The sequence below is a fragment of the Leptosomus discolor genome, chromosome 2 (genome assembly GCF_034619465.1).
Source record: "Leptosomus discolor isolate bLepDis1 chromosome 2, bLepDis1.hap2, whole genome shotgun sequence".
Classification (NCBI taxonomy): Eukaryota; Metazoa; Chordata; class Aves; order Leptosomiformes; family Leptosomidae; genus Leptosomus; species Leptosomus discolor.
In genome coordinates, this window is record NC_141392.1 from 73,142,327 (window position 1) to 73,163,002 (window position 20,676).

General features: G+C 39.2%; 1 protein-coding gene across 2 annotated transcripts in view; it reads right to left on the reverse strand.

Moving 5' to 3' along the window:
- The window catches only part of NT5DC1 (5'-nucleotidase domain containing 1), a 153,892-nt gene that overhangs the window by 48,569 nt on the left and 84,647 nt on the right, over positions 1-20,676 (reverse strand). For both annotated transcript variants that reach the window (XM_086461285.1, XM_086461284.1), the window contains one exon: positions 2,720-2,894. In XM_086461285.1, coding sequence (XP_086317411.1) covers positions 2,720-2,894 — 175 coding nt within the window. The remainder of the gene's footprint in view (positions 1-2,719; positions 2,895-20,676) is intronic.

Consider the following 20,676-nt stretch of genomic DNA (forward strand, 5'->3'; position numbering starts at 1 on the left):
CTTCAGGAGTACAATGAAGACTTGTGGGGATAGTGCTGAGTGCTTTGTCTAAAAAATTCAAAACAGAATGAACAGTTTTCACAAGATTCGATTAACTTTTTATTGATTTGTTGAAGACAAACCTGTGTTTTGTGTGAAGAGGGGTGTTACCTATTGCCTTTTTTTGAATTATACTAAATCTCATGTACAAAGCCTGTACCTTGTGTTACATTACTACATAACATTATACATAATAAAATGGCTAAGACAAAGAGTAGGATGTATCTCATAGAAATTTAGCCATGTAAAAATTGCATGTTGAATTCACAGCTAGTGATCTACACCACAGACAAAGCCAATGGAGAAACATCCACATTCTTAGAAGGCAATTCATCCCACTCATTTCAGACATAATTCTATGGTACACAATGATGATGCCCACTGTCTTCTTTCCACTAACCACAGAGGGAATCAAAATGATCAGCTTCACAAAACTCCTAGCTTTTAGATGGCTCACATTCATGAAAAGGTGAAACGACACTCCGTTTCAGTGCCTACGTGACTTGTCTTTAGGTGTGCTCTTGCGAACACTGAAACACTCAGTTAACTGGACATGCACTTTCATGGTAGGTAAGCCTGAAAAGTCATCACAACCATGATGTTGCTACTTGTGTGAATGATCTGGCACTTGCTTCTATAGGTTTACATGCCTTATACACTGATCCCAGCAATATGTGTGTGCTCTGGCTGGGAAACGGTTCTCATTTTATTTCAAAATGAGAATTTCTCTTAGACTTCCTCTCCCCTTACCAAAATATCTTTAAGGACAACTTGGTCAGATGAACACAACTGGGATAGTTTCTCTTGAAATGGTAAATGATAACAGTTACGCATGAATTTCCCAGCGCTGATTTTATGCGGACAACAATTTCTTAGCCAAAAAGGAACTTCTTAAATAAAGTGTAAAAAAGTTAGCAGTGACACGGTGAGGATATTAGAAGTAAGAGGCTAAAACTTCACATGTATCTCTGCTTTTCATCTATCCTTACAGGGGTTTTTTGGATGTAAAATCATACAGTTCCAAACTTCTCAGTATCATATTGATTAACTGAAAGAAGTAAGGAAAGAAATTAATAAAGGACTACGTAGACGTAATTCATAAGGGTTGATGTCAAGAATAAAATGCAGTTAGCCTGGTCAAATTAAAGTTAAGGGCAGAGATAACAGGTGTGAACCTAGACTATATTCCAGTACCACAAAAAGCAGCGTGGGTGTGCTGTGCCAATCTTATTGTCTGGAAAAAAACAAAAGCAATAAGAAGTTTAGAATTATTTTCAGGGAAAAAACACTTCAGTAATGTCTAACGGACAGTGGAGTCCATACTCAGTTGTCCAGCAGGCATCTTGGAAGCCACATTGCATGAGTCACTGGAAAATATGACTGTAATAAACAATGTAGAACATCCTACACTTCTGTGGAAAGAGAGAGCAATCCAGTATCTTTCTAGCAGAGCACCTATTTTTCTTTCTTATGAAAGGCAACCAACCCTTTCTGCTACCTGGCTTACTGTCTTTCAGCAGGATCTCTACAGCTGCCTTAAACAGCTGAAATATTATTCACCAACAAAAAGAAAGCCAAAATCATTATATGTGGCCAAGAATTTAGTTTTCTACCAAATTTTCATTCAGAAAACAACTTGGCAGATCTACACAAAAGAGTTAATTCACAGGCATTTTACCCATAAAGGAGAATTCCTTTTTGTAAGGAGACAGATTTTCACTTCAAATGAGGAAGCATAATGCCCAGCAAGGCAGTGAGAACTAGCACAGCCGATGCTCCATTTAGAATTTAGCCCAGAGAGTACAAAAGAGAAGTGATACTGGCAGGACTGGTTTTGGAAGAGTAGCACTGTTTTGCACCTTACCTGTGGTTTTCTTACTGTGTTGCTGTATTCACTCTGTTGTTCACTTGCATATCCAGATAGCCAAGGTTGGCTTGCATGGCACTACTTTGTTTCTTTGATTAATTTATTAAATAGTCTTACCATGTCACCCACCTAGCTATTTGCAATACTGACTAATTTGTTTCAGGGGATGTAAGTGATGGTTCTGCTGAATTTCACTGAATTTGACTTGACCAGTCATGTTCTTAACATTATAGCTAAAAATAGCTGTTGTGATCAGCAGCTACAATCTCAATCAATTGCCAAGCGCAATGAACTCTCCGTTTTACCTTTTCTGCTGTGATCTGTAAATGTACATTTCTCACGAACAAACTACTCTTGGAAACCACCATCAGGAAGAAGTATTTGTAAGCTTTTCCATGCAGATTTACTGCAAGGAAATGAAATACTACTACTACTTGCACTCACCATTGGAGAAGCACAGAAGGGAATTAGTTTGAATAAGACAGTCTAGCAAAAACTTTTGATAAAATTTGGATTCAGATGATGTAGTGGGTTTTGGCCTGAAAGATACTCCCTGTCATCTTCAATCCCATCGTGATGCCCAGAAATGATGCAAGATCTAAGTGTGCTGTGGGTCAGATACAGCTCACAGGCTTATAGATGGACTACTTTGACTCAAGCACCCTGTAATACTCTGCTAGAGAGAGGCCCATCAGAAACCTCAGATCAAATAATTCACAACACATAAAGAAACTCAGATTAACTTCCCTATAGCTCAAGCTTATCTCCAGTTGCTGTCTGGCAGATATAATTTGAAATGGACATTGTACTCACCCAAGAATATGTTCACACAGGAGCCTGCAATAGTCACTGTGAGAACTAGTAATTAATAGCAGAATCTTCCCAGCACTCTTCAGCTGTTTCAACCACTTTTTTACAGACTCGGGACATCTTTGTAAATATTTGTCTGGATGATTTTTCACTTCTGGGAAATACATCCCACAGTCTTCTAAAAAATTAAAACATAATTATGTATAATCCAATCCTGCTCACAAACCACTTAATCCACACAACAAATATCCTTTTATGTGCAAACAATACAATTTTAAAAAGGCGAAGCAAAGTGTAAAATTTTCCCTGGATTATAACTTAATATAAACAAAAAAAAACAATCAAACCAAGAGGATATATTGTAGCAGAATAAGTTTGTGTCACTTTTTTTATTATCAAAGTTTCATAGTTATTTTGTTTGATGTTCTTTTGCTCATAAGAGTAAATAATACATAAATCACAGATTATAGTCTTACACAGCAAATAATTACATCCTGTTGACTTTGCTCAATTTTTGGATACTCAATTTATGATTTGAAAATGAGTTTAATGTTTAGAAAACGGTAAGGACCCGAAATTCCCACGAACATCTATTCAGTTACTTCTGATGCTTTAGGTTAGCATTGTCTAATCAATAACATCCATTTTAATATTTTTGCATTTTTCACAACTAGCACTTTATCTATGAAAGGCTGATAAAATAAACTGGCAAAGACTCACAGGTATGCAGAATACTAGGAACAGATGCAAAAAAAACCCCAATCCCAATTCCAGCATCAATAATGCTCTTTTTGCCGAATACAACACCAACAGAATTTTGCAAATACACTTGGAATGTAAGATTTTAAAAAGTATGCAATAGCACTAAGTTGGCAGTAAAAGCTACCTATTCATCAAAGTCAGTAATAAATATTTACCTTATTATAACCCCTAGCTGCTTTACCAAGATGTCAAATTAACATTAAACGTATCTTTTAAAATCATTCCTATGATCTAAGACTACATATTTCCTCTGTGCTCAAACCCTCTATAACCAAAAATGTCAAGTTAGTTAAAGGTCTAAAAAGAAATATAATAATTGTAGCGACAGAAATGATACCAAGTATTTGGCCCTCAGTGTGTGTGTGTTATAGTATAATGAACATCATCACAGAAAATTATTTTTCTTCCAGCATTTGTTCTATATGCAACTGTCTGTGGTCAACTTTGCCGAATGATTTAATAAATCCCAGACATTACTTAGCCTTCTGGTATGTGAGTAATGCTATTCTCTAGTTTGAAAAAATAAGATTTAAACCACTTGAACTTTAGCTATTTAATGAAAGAGAACATGTATGTTTGAAACGGTAGTATCAAAGAAAGACTGAAAGATGCTGGTTGCTAAACACAACACTATTTCATAAATTACACATTCAAACATCTACAGATGTCAGGAAAAAAAGTCTTCCAGAAGAAGTTTTGAATTGGCTGTTATCACTGCAACTAGACAGGAGGCAAAAATATCTTACTCTGTACTATGACTTGACAGATTTCTTCCCAAAAGCTACAGAGTGGACTACTATATCTGAAGAAAGTCTCCCAAACAAAATCTCCGAACTCATAACCAAGTCACTATTCCAGTTCTTCATAGTATTTAGGTCAGGATGTGTAACAGCCTGTACCAGGGGAATCTGAGCGTGTTCCTGCAGCCAGAATTATGGGATGCCATGATGTTTACCTTGAGAGCTAGCCTTGAGAGCTAGCCAAGACCAATGATTTCTTTGATTAAACAAAGAAGATTTACAAAAGAAGGTTTCCTGTAGTGTTTTCCCCAACTCTTTCCTGGGGCACGAACATTGTTTGGGACAAGCGATATAGTTTTTAGGAGCAGAAGCTGCATTTTTTTTTTCAGTATTATTATTAGTAATTATATTTCATATGCTATGCCATGACAAGTTTTCTTTGTTGTTTTGGAAAATACACAACCTTACATGAGAATGAAGGGGAACACAAGCAAAGCAGGCTTGGCATTAGCTCTCACAGGTTCAAACAATTAAAAGAAAGACGGCAGAGTTCATTTATATATACAGTAATCTATCACTCTTTTTACCCTAAGGTGAAAAGATCTGTTTTATATGAACTATACTGTTGGCCCCTCTCTGTTTTTCTTTCCTTATCAAATGCCTCCCACCCTCTGTTGATCATTCTTTGATGTGCAACTAATTGAAAGACTTTGAGTTAATTTAATCTACACTGTCGTCTTTGTCCATACTCTGTGGAGTATCTGCTACGTGATAAGTCTATGATATTTGGCCTTTGAGTTACATCTGCTTTGGAAAAGGTCAACAACTCTGTATTCAACACAAAAGCTGAAAGAGAGTCTTTTTCTAGTTTTCTATCCAGACCTTGAAGCCCAACTGTTAATTGCAGACAAGCAACTAATCAGTTCTTGACACTGGGATCTGAAGTTTGCCTCTGGGCTGTCTGCCATATCAGGCAGAGGTACCTTAGAAGAAACCTCATTAAAGCATACTCTACTGTAATTAGGGCAACTTGGCCCAGGAAAGCAGAGTTTAACTTAATTCCTAACATAGTATTGCGTCTGGTGAAAACCGTTCGGTCAAATATATACTTACACCTGTAAAGGAGTTTAACCACCAAAGCTTGCAAGATCTTATTGAAAGCTAAATAAAATAAAAAGCTGAAAATCTTGCTCATTATCCCAGGGCAAGAGCCAGTTTTGAGGAGGACAGTGGAGCCACTTTTGTTGGCAGAAGAGTTGTGGAAGTTTTACCATCTGATGGAGAAACACCACCATGTCAAGACTTCACAATCAAATAAAATGATTTGACAGTGAGAAATGAAGCATTTTTCCAAGGGTATAGATCACCACTATGCTATATGCTGCACTTCATTTTTCTAAAGCAGGAAAACCATAAATGTTACAAGAAAATTCTGTTGTGAAAAGAGTCAGTGAGAAATCAGAAAATAACTAATTTCACCAGAGACAACAGAGAAAAGAAGAAAGTCAGTTACTGGTAATGAGTGCTTTTATGCAACTGTCATACAGCTCTGTTCTTGAAAAACAAAAAAGTAATTCTTCAGACAAACATGATTCTTAAGACATAAGAAATGTCTCTAGCCTGCAGTACCTTCCTGATAATGCTTATGGACTATACAAGTTTCAAAATACTCTTAAAAATGGATCTATAAGCACTTTCTAGAGAAGCTTTGTTGGTCCACAAATTAACTAACAAAATGGGGCACTTGTGGTCACCACCAGATCTACAACTGCTGGTTTGCTATCTGTACACTGCCTAAAGTAAAATCTCTACATTTTTACCTGTTTGATGAATATCACTTAACATACGGCTATATGGGCATTGACATGTATCAAAATGTACCCACACACCAGTGAAAGGAAAACAGCAATAACAAAACAAATGTCTCAACTTTCACTTCGAATGTCTCTCTTCATTGTTTTCAGTTATCTGCATGCATGCCAAAGTGTACAGTAGTAGCCCCTGGCTCTTTGGCAGTGTGAACACTTTCTCAAAACACAAGAAAGCTTTTCATGAAAAAAACGGTGACAATCAACACAGCAATCAACATATTTACCCCCTGTGATGGTATGAGAAAACTTAATCCAATGCTGTGCAGCAAGAAAGCAAATGTCTAAGCATTTTATGCACAACTTTGTAATTTATTACATGTATGTTGCCATGGAACAAATGCAGCTTTTCAATTTTCATTCTTGTTACTAAACAACTCAGGAGTTTATCTGAAATCTCTGAAATACAGCCTGGGATAGCAAATTAGCAACTAGCCTCTGTAGGGATTTGTAATCATCTTCCAAATGCACTTTCAAAAGTAATAATTGCCTTTGTAGTGCATTAAGTATCCTTTCAGAAAAATGTATTTCCTTTTTAAGTGGAAGATAGAAACACAAGCAATTAAAATGAGTTGTCTAGAACTGCCACATATTAAAGGCCTGCCAGAGCCTCTTATCAGATCTACATCCTGTTGTATTTTCAAAGCAATATAATTTCCTCTATGTATATTATCAGAGGTTCCCTTAGTGTCCAGTCTGGGGTTTGTTTTTTCTTGTCTCATCTGACACTGTAATTTGATCAAGATGTTCTTCGCATGGTCTTGCCTTACAGTTTAATTGCTTGTAATACAGCTGTGATAGCAAGTGTGATGGGAATTATGTATAGCTGGAAATACAGAACCCCCAGACCAGTCTCAGAAAGAGCCTGTACGATGCTTGCTGTGACTGGACTGGCAGAAGTCCTTCAGCACAGACAATAATCCAGTCTTTAATCCACCCTCCTCTACTACAATCGCAAAATTACTTTATTGATGTATACAGTTTGATGTTCTAATATAATACCTTTACTTGGAGAAAAAATAAATGTGGATTTGTCCTGTGCTGTTTATTACACTGCTTCTACCTGGCAGGGTCAGTTTACACCCCACTAGCTCTGGACTCCTTTGGACTGAATGTCTGTAAATCGACACTGCCTTAACTGTTATTTGGATTATAAAAAAGGCAAATGTTCAAGAGGCATGTTTCTGGCAAGGTTTCAGTCCAGAACTAAAACACAGGAACACAGTGTATTTTTTAGTATTGTCACTGATTCTAAGGGGCACCTACTTGATTGAATTAAAAAGAATTTATCTGCTATTTATATGATTTAGCTAAGCAGAGAGGTATGGGGCTAAAAAAATCCCTAGAGTTCAGCCAAGAAAAATAAACTTTCAGCTGCCGATTTGTAGCTTGTATTTAGTGGCTTTAACAACTAACCATCTCTTACAATGAAAGCAGTATTTGGGAATGTGACTTTTCTCTCTCTTAAATTCAAAGGCAATTTGATAGCTTAGCTACCAATACCCACAGCCAGATCCTCTGCAGCTCTGGCACCAATAACAACTTAGACTTCTTCCCTAATTTTTGTCTGAATGCAGGCTTGCAGGTAACAGTTATTAATTTGATAAACAGCGTAGAGCTGAAATAAAGTGTAACTATCAACAATGATGCAGACAACTATATTTATTGTATATTGCTTTCCACTGCAGTCTTACAGTACTTTAGGTTTTTAGAGTGAACAGAGACACTTCTTTGACCACTGTTGTCTTCTTCTCTTGTCTACACAAACATATCCAACAACTAACATGACTGTTCAACAGAAACACAAGAAAAATACCTTCATTACAGAAGACTGTGCAAAATAATTTACATTTCATCTAATGAAACTAAGTAGAGGAGAAAGGAGGTGATGGTTAAAAATACATTAGACAAGTCCGTCTTTCATTTCCTTTCATTTAAGCTTTGTGTGTAGTCTAGTAGGAGCAGCAGAAGCAAAACGAGAGACAGAGGGACGGAAATGTTAACATAAAGTAAGATAAGAAAGCAGAGTGAAGCATGAAGCAGGGATGATTGGGCAAAATATGGTTACATTCTGGAGGCCTGGGTTCAGGCAGATATCTGGAACGGGGAGCAGCAGGAAGAGATAAATCATCCCTCTCCTTCCCCCAGGAGATAACGACACTTAAAAACAGAATAAAAGGATGAGAGTCCAGGAAGACGGGAGGTTAGGAAGAGGCAAATGTCATAAAAGCAAAAAAGAATGTGATGGATGTAAAATATTCTGTATTTTTACGTTTTCTGCAATTGTCTCAATTCCTTACTGTACAGTTTCTTAACAGACCAAAGTGTTGAGGATCCTGGTCCAGTTTAGGCAGAAAGGATACTAGCTATTTACACCTCTTAGTTAACTAGGAGCCGACATGGAAAGAGGATACTGAGTTTAGAGACAAAGCAGATGTTAGTATTACGGTACCAAATCTCTTGTTCTCACCTGAAAAAAACAAACAAACAAAAGAGAAGCAGTATTTCTGGGAGAAGAGAAGGGAAAAAAAGGAGTATGGCTGGGTTGGGCAGTGGAGACCACGAATTCAGAATGACACTTGCTTGTCGCAAAGCTGAACTTGGCAGCATGATGAACCTCTGCTTGTCGTAGCTAAGAATTAGCTTCGGTGCCCGGATATACGAGTGGCTGCCTACAAAGCAGAGTATCTGCCAAGCTACCCTTGTATACACAAGTGGAGCAGAATGGGAAAGAAAAGGGAAAAAACCTGACAGAAATCAGACAGAAGAGAGGAGCTAGGAAATATGAAGAGAAATGAAAAATAGACCACCATTAAGGATAAGTTGTATTCTATTAATAATGCATACCCATAGATATGGAACATGTATCAGTATGTCAAATCAAATCAAAGAGAAAAATTTTCCTCCCATGCTCTTGGAAAAGTAAGGATTTTTCTGATCACAAAGTAAACGCTTTGCATGTGGCATTCCAGTGTTGAACGAATCACATATTACCAACGGAAATACAGGATCAACTGATCCTCAGTTTGCCTCTTTTGCCCGTATATCTGTTAAAGAAAATGTTTACAGCTCACGTAACATTAACCTTCTCAATATTTTTAGCAACATCCAGCTCTGGCAGAAATAGATTGTATTTTCTAAAATAATAAACTATTTTCCAGTGATGACAACTGTATGTTCACCTTGATTAATTTAAAGGGGGAGACCATAAGGTAAGGATCTGTGGTGGGCTAGGGAAAACATGACTACTTGGATTAATAGTGACTGCAGGGCTATATAAATATTTAATATACTGAATGAAACACTTCAGCAGAACACACACAAAACATCACCTCTGCAAATATTTCATGGGTCACTTCCTCTTCTACTCATTTTCTACTCCTGTGGCCTGCGAGAAACTTACTGCAAAAATTAAAATGCTTTGGTAGCTAAAGATAGGTCCCAAACTAAAAGGAGGCTGAGTGACTAGAAACTCTTCCAAGGAAGCCAAGAGCAGCTGTTGTTTCTTCTGGTCTGATATAATGAGGCAGGAACCACCACACTCCCTCCAACCCTCACACTTCATATCTGAAAGAACAACCCCATTCAGTCTTCCCCTAACCTTCACCCTCTTGCTTCCTAGTCCTGCCTCATCTCCCATTGCATCAGCAGTGTCCTGGCTGCAGAACAGTCAAGGCTCCTAGGAGTGCAATGCCACAGCCAGATGCTTGCATGGTTTTTTGCATGTAGAATTATTCTTGCTTCTTGTTGAGGTCCATGGAGACTGGAAGAGAAAGCCAGGCTATTTTTGTATGTTATCAGTTCTTATCAGCATTCCCAAGTGGCTGAGACCACTTCTACCTTTCTGGTACAACTGTTCCCACTGCCAGAGTTAGCCCCACTCTGCAGTCCTTGCCCTGTATCATCCCATGCTTGCAGATCCCTTCCTTTAGTAAAGGGTCTATTTACTAAAGGTTTAGTAAATAGACAAATTTAAAAAAGTCAGGAGAAGCACATGATATGTGGCAAAGTTTGCACGAGGACTGTTAACACACGACATTTGTTAGAAAGGTGACTAGATGTGGGTAGTTTGAATGACCTTCCACAGTTTTGTACACACAAAACTTGGAAACAGCATTTCCTTCTGTCCTTGTTTTTTCTTTTCTTTCTGCTTTTAATATTTACATCAACATAGCGATGTTTCCACAGTACACTACAAAGCAGGAAGGATGTACTTTGGAGGTGGGACAGGATCTGTTGCTACGTTTTAGAGGAAATTATTTCTTTCTCAAAATAATCCACTTCCTTGCTTTACATTACCATGCTAGTTTGCAGTATAACAGACCAGATTTATCAAACTGTATGAGATCAATTAATTTGTGACAACACTCTTGCAACACATGGACTGAGCACTAAACCCACGCAGAGGTTAATTACCATTTCTTGGACAAACACATGCAGTTAAATCAGGCTGATTCTCCAGAACTTCATAATCCCTACTGCAATGTTTGAACATCTAAAGTGAATATTCTGCAGGTGGAAAAATCTGGTTTGTTCCATGGTCAAGAATGTCTTCTTATAGGATTCATTCAACATGCTTACCTATGCTTAGAAGTAAAAGACAGAAAGGTGATATAGTGGTTACTCAAAGCAACAAAATTCACATTTTTTCCTCCCGATAAAGATTTACATGGATCATTTGTTATATAAGTATTGCCATGGTGTTAATATTTATAGGCAGATGACCTATCAGTGGGAAATTATCAGAAATATTCTGGAAAGCTCCATTTTCACCTGTACTCAGGTTGCTGAAACTACTGATACTGCTCCATTCATTTGTCACACAAGCTTGCTCTTTGCCATGGAAGTAAGTATATTTGAGATTATTCTTCTACATACATTATGACCATTTGCACTGAATACCTTCTCCTCCCAACAAACTTTGCATACTTAAATGCCTGTTAAGCTCTACCTGGGGTCAACTCACAGACCTTTAAAATACATTACCTGGTAAGCACATCACAAAAAAACCTTGCAAAACAATTTAGCACAGAAGGAGGAAAGTGCTTTGTTCAACTGAATACAGCTAAGAAGGCGAGAAATGGGATCTGTTCAGGATGCCACTGTAGTCTAAAAGAAATGCTGGCACCTAATTTGGCAGGAAGTCCAATATCAGAGAACATTTTTATTCATACACCTGATGGGGCTTACTTGAATCCATTGGCTTGCATGACACATGCTGTTACGTTTTGTGTGAAAATGAAATCCATAATGAAGAAATAAAATACAGGCCATAGATATTTTAAAATGACACCCAGACTAGACTACAGGTTGCTGATAAACAAGCTGAAAGTCTTACTCAGCTGTAACTGCTCCATCAAGAAGACATTACAGGCAATCGCCTTTTCTGTAGATCTCAAATTAAAACAGCTCTGGGGAGGAAATGAAATTCTTTTTCAAGCATTGAATGGCACTTGTTGCAGTAAGAATGAAGTTAAAGTTCTCAGAAATACGTTTACTGGAAGAAGTAGCATCATATACCTCTTACATATGCACATATACATACTAACACACACACACATACAAAGATATAAATATATGTATACACATTGTAAAGAAAATCCGTATTTTTTCTTAAAACAAGAAATAACCTTTTTCTGTCTCCTGAGGAACTGTGTACTGACAATAACAAATGGTGTTAATTCCAACCTCTGGGTCTACCGTGGCAAACTTTCCAAATGGGTACAAATGGCCCAAAAGCTGTATGTAGACTCCAGTTTTGCTTGCTACTTAACGTTCCTGTACAGATGCCGCTTCAACAGCAACCTGATGGGCAACGGGAAACTGCAAAGCAACAAGCACCACAAGAATGGGGTAATGGGAAGAACTATGCTTAAAATGAGGCATTTTCAACTGTATCAGAAAATAAAAGACAATACAGAAGAGTGTGACAATAAGGGAGATTTGTAACAGGCTATTCACCTTTCATCTTTATGTCCAGAAAATTCAAGTTACGAGTCGCGCGTGCTTTATGTGATCTCATGATTTTTCTAACTTACAAGTAGCGTTCAATAATAACTACCTCTACTGTAGGTGATGCACCACCTTCTCTTAAGCTTATTTGTCATATTACACACAATGAAAGTCTCACTCGTCGTGCCTGGCATCTCACACTAGCTATCCTGTTAATAGAGCTCTCAAGTCACTTACACAACGAGCACTTTTGATGGTTCTGTCCGATAGAGCTCCATAAACCATTTCCTGGATGAGACTGTAGAAGAGTATTTCCAGTCCCCTTGTATCAAAGAAATATTAACAGGCAGATGTACCAAGAAGGGCCGTCAGGGTAAGACCCAAAGACTTTAACCGAGGAGAAGAGAGGTAGGTTCCATTTGGACTCCGCAGTGAGGCGGAGCATAAAGGCATTCTTTTACCTCCAAGGAGCCAGCACAGGGAGAGCAAACAAAACCTACATGTACGCGTGTTTGTTTGCCCCCCCCCCCCCCCCCCCAGCGCGGCCCTACGGCGCTGGGAAGCGAGCCGGCCTCGTCCCGCGCTCCACCGCCTCCCTCCGGGCGCTGGTTCCCCGGTACCGCGGGCGGGTGGTGCCACCTAGCGAGCAGGGCACCCGCCGCCCGGCAGCCCCGCCGGAGCGCGGAGCCCGGCCCTGGCCTCCCCAGGCCCAAGCCCAAGCCCAAGCCCCGGCCCCGGCCCCGGCCCCGGCCCCGGCCCCGGCCCCGGCCCCGGCGGGGCGGCGCGGAGGACGGTGCCCTCGGGCGGGGAGCGGCGCCGCCACCCCGAAGCATCGCTGCTTCTCTGCTGTCGAGAACCACCAAAACAGGGGTGCCGGGAGGGCAGGTCCCTGCCATTTCCTGGGCTGTTCGGTTTTTTGGTTTGTTTGTTTGTTTTTTTTTTTTTCTTTTTTTTTCTCTCCCTTATTTTTTTTCCTTTTCTCTGTTTATTGGCCTCCATGAAGGCAGAAGGGCCTTAGGAAATGCCCTGCACTTTTAAGATAAAACTTTTAAAAGACAGAACAGAACCGAAACGAGCAGTTCCACGGAAATGACCCCAAATGGCAACGATCCGCAAACAGCAACCATCAGAGGTCGGGGGGGGGGGGGGGGGGTGTGTGTGGGAGGCGGCTTAATGCAAAAGACCGTGTGATTTTACAGCTTAAAGATAAATCTAAGAGAGAAATAATAGCAGTCTTCAAACATGTAGAAAGCTCCTGCTTGGGAGAAAAAAAGAAAAAAGAATAATGTGTCCCAAGACCAAGATCAATGAGTCAAGAAGCAGTGAGCTTACACTTCTGCAACCCTAGATTAGAAATGGTAAGAAAGTTTCTAATTTTAAGGGTACTGACACACTTGAAAAGCTGCCTGGGTGTTGTATGATCTTTGTAAGTGCAGGTCTTTAAAAAGAGGGTACAAGATTACCTGTTAGAAAGTGAACACCTAACCCACCCCTTTGGTAGTAGTGGGCTAAATGCAAGATATCTGCTATAGTTCCTTAAAGTACTACAATTCTGTACTACAGATGAATATGCACCCCCATGTCCACCCATTGCTTCAATGAGTGATGGTAGCGTTCAATACTTACCTCAGCTGTGGATAATGATGCCTATGCTCACGTCAGAAACAAAACTTCCTCGTGGGCAGTAAAAGGAATGAATTCAGCAAGGAACACCTGCACAGCTTTTGACTTCTTGCTTATTAATAACACAGTTTTTGCCAATCTGAACAATACACAAACTAGAGGTCTGACAATTTCATTGAAACAAAAGAGACACAGGCTGCTGACTTCATGCTACTTTCATTGCAGACCACCCCTCTCCCATTTGTACCAGCTAACTTGCCATAGGAAGGCTGAGAGGAACATGCAATTTCTAATGCTGCTTTTTTGAGCACAAAGACCTGTTCATTCTATTGAGTGCTATCAGCTTAAGAACAAAGAAAAAAAAGCTGCTTTCTAGAAATTTAACATGATGTACACTCTCCATTAGAATATTAAAAAAATAACAAAACTAAATTAACTAATTTTGTGCATAGCCTGTGTGTTGAGTTCATCACTCTCTTATGAAGAATGGGAAAGAAGAAATTATTTAAAATTATACATAAAGCGCTGTTGGAAAGGTCGTTGCTAGTCAGTCAGTCTACAAGAATTTTGTAGTTTAGAGCCCAGGGAAATCTATCTAAAAGTTTTGAAGAAAAATCTTGTGAGTGGTCTATTTGTGATTCTGCATTCTTTTCTCTCCCAATTTCTTCTGTTTTAACATTACCCAAACAAGGGCAAACAGAGAAAACTAAACTTGTAAATATCATTTCATGTAAAATAGAACCCAAATGAACAGTGGCTAGCCCGGATTAATTCCTGCATTGAGCATGAGGAGGAAAAAAGGGTTTCTGTAAGCAGAATTGTGCAAAACCCAATTATTTTTAGCTCACAAACTTCTCTGGGATTCCAGATTTTCCCCTGTTCTGCACCAGGATTAAACAGAAGCCCTTAAAAAAAGAAAAAGGAAGAAGGGAGAAATACACGTGCACGTGGACTGGCACTCGCTTACTACGCACAAGTCCATTTTGCAAGCCAGGCAGAAGTACTGTTTCTGCCTTGCTGGAACACGGTTCCAGTATGCTGAGTCCTGGTGCTGACGTGATTTTGTTTTTGTGCTTTAATCTCACTTATCTGACACTCTCCACTTCACATGGCGACAGGGACTCAAACTTTACAATACCTCTCTGCGTGTGGATGTCCTAATCATCAAACCTGGAATTAGTCTCTCGCTCTGTATTTCAAGCTCATCCTTTGGAAGTCTCAGTTAGTCTAAAATTATAACCTAAATCTAGCAGAAAAGGAATGACGTGAACACGGGCTCTCTTACATGCTACGTGAATGTCTAAGGATATCTTCCAATACCTGAAAGGGGCCTATAAGAAGGCAGGGGAAGAACTGTTCACAAGCGTTTGTGGTGATTGGACGAGGGGTAATGGTTTTAAGCTAGAAAAGCATAGATTTAGGTTGGACAGTAGGAAAAAGTTCTTTTAATAAGAGGGTGGTGGATCACTGGAACAGGTTGCCCAGAGGGGTAGTGGAAGCCCCATCCCTGGAGACATTCAAGGTCAGGCTTGATGGGGCTCTGAGCAACCTGACCTCGTTAGAGAGGTCCCTTCCAACCCAATACATTCTATTATTCTATGATACCTGCTACGCTTGATTTCTCCTTTTTTCTCATACTGATCAGAAATTAAGTAACTGTTAATGCAAGATCATTTACTCCCATGTCCAGTTCCACTGCCATTTTATTGTAAAAAATATAAACTTTTTGTCAGATTCTGTTTCTATGAAGGAGTTGCAGAGATGCTAGCATGGGCAATTCAAGTTGATACCAATCTAGCTTACGGGCTTAAAGAAACTTGCATGTTAAAGCAGCTACATTTACAATTAGGAGAGTGGAGTTCAAACTTCAGTTTTGAAGATACATTTGAATACACGTCCTGGTGTGCTCTGGCAGGTGGTGACCTCTTGCAGCAAGCAGATGGTAACATACTCTGGACAGACAGTATATATTTGAACAGACCACTTTGCCATTTCAGGTCATCTACAGGCTCTATCAAGTCAGAACTCTTGGATTTCTGAGGCCATTTTTGTATGGATGTCTGCAAATACTAGCATGAAATACTGGAAATTTAAGACAATTTATATATTTGATAAAAATACTTACATGACAACAGAACATCTCTTACAGCATTGCCAAAATGCTGTTGCTGTTTCTATTGATGCAAACTTTACAGGGCTCAATCTCTCAGGTCTGTTGAAGTCAAATTTATTGAGCATAGCATTTGAAAAAACATTTTTTTCATTCCCCTGTAACTAATCTGCTTGTGGTTCAACAACTACAACAGTATACAATACATCCATTTTACTTCTGGAAATGATTCTCTCCCTTGCTAGCCAACAATCAAAACCTGCTTACATCAAAAACCCCAATTACAAAGGATGTGGAATAAGGTGCTTATTTTGAAAATATCTATATTCAGAGCTGTCAAACTACCAAGAACTGCATGGTGTCCCCTGATGAGCAAACAGCAGCTGGTTGACCTCAGGACTCTCCTCTACACAGTGACAGTGCTGTAAAGCTCGGTCGGGCCTCATTTCTGCCTTGCCTTGTGCTGATGAGCAGGAGCCTCTGCCTTACATCCTCAGCAGAAGCCAGGGCCAATGCCAATATTGCAGCGCCCCAAACTGCAGGGATAACAGCAGAGGCCAGAGGATGCGGCTGAGCCCCTGCCCTGCTGTGCAGTGGCTGGCAGCCTGGCAGAGGGTGGCTGGGTACCCACACCATTCGTTAACAGCAGTGGGGACTCCTGGGCACCCTCCCATTGACAGTGTTTGGACAGGTGCCCTATGTAAATATTTTCTAGTAATTCTTTTGTACTTTTTAGCTTTATAAACTGTGCATGGGATCAAGAGTGAAACTGTGTGTAAAAACCAAAATAACCACCAGGACTTGCAGTGGAGGATGCACAGAATGCTTTTTATCTTGAGAGAACAGCTTCAAGGACTTGAGCTACCTGAGCAGCCAAGGATGTCTGAAGGCTGGCAAAGCGTTTCTGCACGAGTAACAACTCCAGCTGCGCCCTGAAGTGAACTTTGTCTCAGAATAAGTAGGGGGTGCTTACTCAAACGGCCACCGACGACCACCTGAGACCCCCATGGATGTGGAGAACAGTTTTGCAATGCTAGCAATATGCAAATAAGGTAGAAAGGTGGAGTTGAGTATGACAAATAATGATGTGTGTGGCACGTAAGTGAGACATGCAAATTCTGATACATAAACATGCTCAGTTTTCTGTTTAGCTTTGCACTCGATTTGGGAACTTTCCTCAAGTATTTGTTTCTGCGCACTATCGAATAAAGCAATGTCTCCTTCCTAAACGTAGTTTCATTTCTGCATTTCAGGAGTTTGACTAAAACAAGAACACCACTATTCTCCTGGGTGGGTGGGCGGGCTGTGAAGCAGGAGGGTTTCTGTGAACCTCCACTCCACCACCACCAGCCCTGCTCCAATTCTCTTCCCCTCCTGCTACACCCTCAATTAAACACTTACTTGATGAGAAAAAACAGAAGGCAAGAGCCTGGTTACCACTTGAACTCTCACTAGGCTGCAAGGAAGAAAAGTCCTGCCACTCAAATCCCACTTACATGGGGCTAAGCCAAACAGGACGGAGTATTTATGAAAGTAAAGCCTGCATGAACAATTCATATTTGTGAGTGTGGTACATTTAAAATGTTTGTAGAGGCAGCTTCCACAGAGCAACAAAACTCTTCCCTGAATAGTCATGAAGAAACCAGACACACAAACAGCTCTTTTGTTTTCCAGACTGCAGGGCTGGTTATCAAGTCCCAAGAAAACAGACATGTAAGGAGTCCTGTTTCAGCTTTAGGCTTTAAATTACCGTTTGTGCCAAAGCCAATGACATACACAGCATGTTTGCATCTAGCTCTATGCATTCTGCAACAATGAGACAACATTTTAATCCTTGTTCACTTATTTTTCACTGATATCTGAACATTAATGTCAGATTCTTGTGTTAATATAATGTATTATATAGGGTTTCTTTTATTACCTTCTTTCTGCTAGAAGATATGAACTGAATATGGAAAATGTATCTATAATTAATGCTGGTCTCAGACTATTTATAGTGATATAGGACACAAAGTAGAGTTCTCTATTTTTATCATTAAAATGCTCCTATCAGAACCAATCTTAAATTATATTAGCAATAGTAGCTCTGTCACAGTTGCTTTTTAAAAGGAATTTCCCAGCTGTATAAGGACTCAAGATAAGCCAAAAAGAAACAGAAGTAGAAATAAGGTTTTCTTTTTCCTTTTTAAATGGAAATTGTCAGGCATCAGAAACCATTTGAGTATCAAAGGCATAACTCTGTCTGAGAACACTACAGCAGATATACTTATATGCAGGTCTTTCAGGAATTTGCCCCTATCTGTATTCATTGGTAAAGGCCACTATAAACCAAAATCTATGCGTGCACATTACACATGTGAGTGTAAGATGTTTTTGTACAGAGAGATAAATATACTTCTATGCAAAAAAATGCCATTGTAAGTACAAATTTATGGGCTAGTGGATAGAATAAATCAGTAACTGTACTTAAAGAAACAGTAACACCAAAAATGATGTAGGACAAACTTGGAGACAAAAATATCTTTAGTTATACATAGAGACAATTGTCATACAGGAGTTCAGCTGCAGGAAATTCCAAGTCTCTGTAGGCAACAAAGAGCTAATGTAATGGAAGGCACAGAAGCGCACCTGTGGAAGAACATATGAAATCCATTCAAGAACATCCTGCCATGAGATGGACAGCTTAGTACTAACAGAGTCAGACCAGTAGATAAGATAAGCATTTTGGAATGCTGTAAATGCATTAGAAAACCAAAAAGAGTAACAGGATGACCATTAAAGGTCCCTTCCAACCCAAACCATTCTATGACTCTATGAAATTCTGTGGTGTTTTAGAAGTATAAATTACCTAATTGCCAAAGTTGCATGTATAAGTTGCAATCATAGTATTTACTTGATAATACGCAATCTCTGACATTATTGCTTACAGAACTGCATTTTTTGTGAAATGTGGGCATACGCTTGTACATTGTCTTATAATGACAAAGTATTAAAAAATCTATACAATTGTCTTTGGATTTCTCTTTTTGCCTTCATATGCTTCCCATGGTTAGACAGCCAAAGTCTCTGTGATAGTAAAAGGTCATACTGGTTTTCTCTGAAAATTCGGAACTTTTGGCCTACTGTTTATGTCAGTATCCCAGGATAAGCCAGGGAATCCAATGTAATGCTATTAGTGTTTATTCCCTTTGCTCGTTGCCTACAAGAAATAAGGTCTCTAATAAATCAAAGATGTAGGAGGTTTTGCCAGTAGTATGTTTTCTGTATTAATATAACTGAATATAAGATGGCAAAGTGAGGATGGACACACAATGCCTGCATCCAGCTGTTACAACTTAAACCCGCCTTTCGCAGGCATTCAAACCGTGGTAACATAATTTTACTGCTGGCTAGCATACTATTTTACTATTGACTAAGTGTACAATAAAACCTATACTAGAAAGTAAAAATGAGGAGCATATAAAACAGTTAGCAATTACAAGATAGTCAAGTGGAAAAAAATGCAATCATCTAGAAGAATGAAATATACCCTCGTAAGTGAGAACAGAAATCCACACAAGAATAGCCTGCTGTGGATGGATTTGGTACAGGCAGGACTAGAACAATACTCAATATTTAGGTAAGCTGCGATATGACTGGAAAAATTATTCAGCTGCGAGGGGCCTTGATGTGGTAGCTATTCAGATGCCAAAGACGAATGCCCAGTGTGTGATTATAGTACAGCTGGCTGCTGTTCATGAAATCATTAATGTGACTGCATTTATAGAATATAATCATTCATTTACAGAAATGCATTGTTAGAAAATACAAGGAACAGCAGCACATGCTGTTATGAATGGAAACATATAGTAGAACGGCTATAATACAAATTTTCTTGGAATATTTATTTAAACTCGTGCTCTTTCATGATTAGCTCAACACAATCATTGTGTTAATAAAAGTCTTTCTTGGTTTTTCCTGGATCTATGGTTGCATTCTTGCATAAATATTTTTTGCCCAAAGAGTGGGAGTGCTATATAGAAAAAAAAGGTATCGTGCCACAGACTGTCTAAATAACTTAACTGATTCTTTCTAGCTATATACACTTTGATATGTTTGTATCTGTTGGTATTTGAACACAACTGACTGTGTACTACTAAGAGATATTTTATGGATTGATAGAAGCGTGCCTCTCAACGATTTGGTCATGTTCCCATGACAAAATTCTCACTGGCTTCAATGGGATACAGGTCTTCAAGGATTTTATCCTCCTAAATATGACAGAAGACAGACTGAGCATGTTACTGAAATTTTATACACTCAAAAGACACAAGCTCATTTTGCTCCCACTCCTGCTCTCATTTCAATTTCTGTGTTGCAGATGATTGCAAGTGATCAAACAATCAAACCTAAGTGGCTGCCATCTGGCAGCTGAGAACGTGTACCTGCACACCTGCTTCCTTTTCTCCTCGTTTAGGCAAACGTTTCATTTCACCGTGGGGACAGGTTTAATGTGCACATATACAACCAGTCACTCCATCTCACCTGCCAGGCAGTAACTTTTTATGCCATTTGCAAGCGCAGGAACATGCCCCATGTAAAATGCCAATCTAAAAACACCTTTCACAGTGCTCATCTGGGAATTTTAAACTCTTCCTCTTCAGCTTCTTTAAAATGTCCTTTACGTGAGCCAAACAAAATGGATACAGAGATGCCTGCAGGAGTCCAAGACTGGGGAAAGCATTCTGGATTATTAAGCACAGAGAACTAAACCAAACAGGTGAAAGTATTTCCCCACAGTGCAGTAAGAAGCTTGTCTGAGTGACTTACAATCTTAGGCATGCAAGAAACATTTCATTTACTACAAAGTTCTTCTATGCAATGTGTCTCATATGTTAGTCAGTTGACCTTATCTGAGTTGTAAGC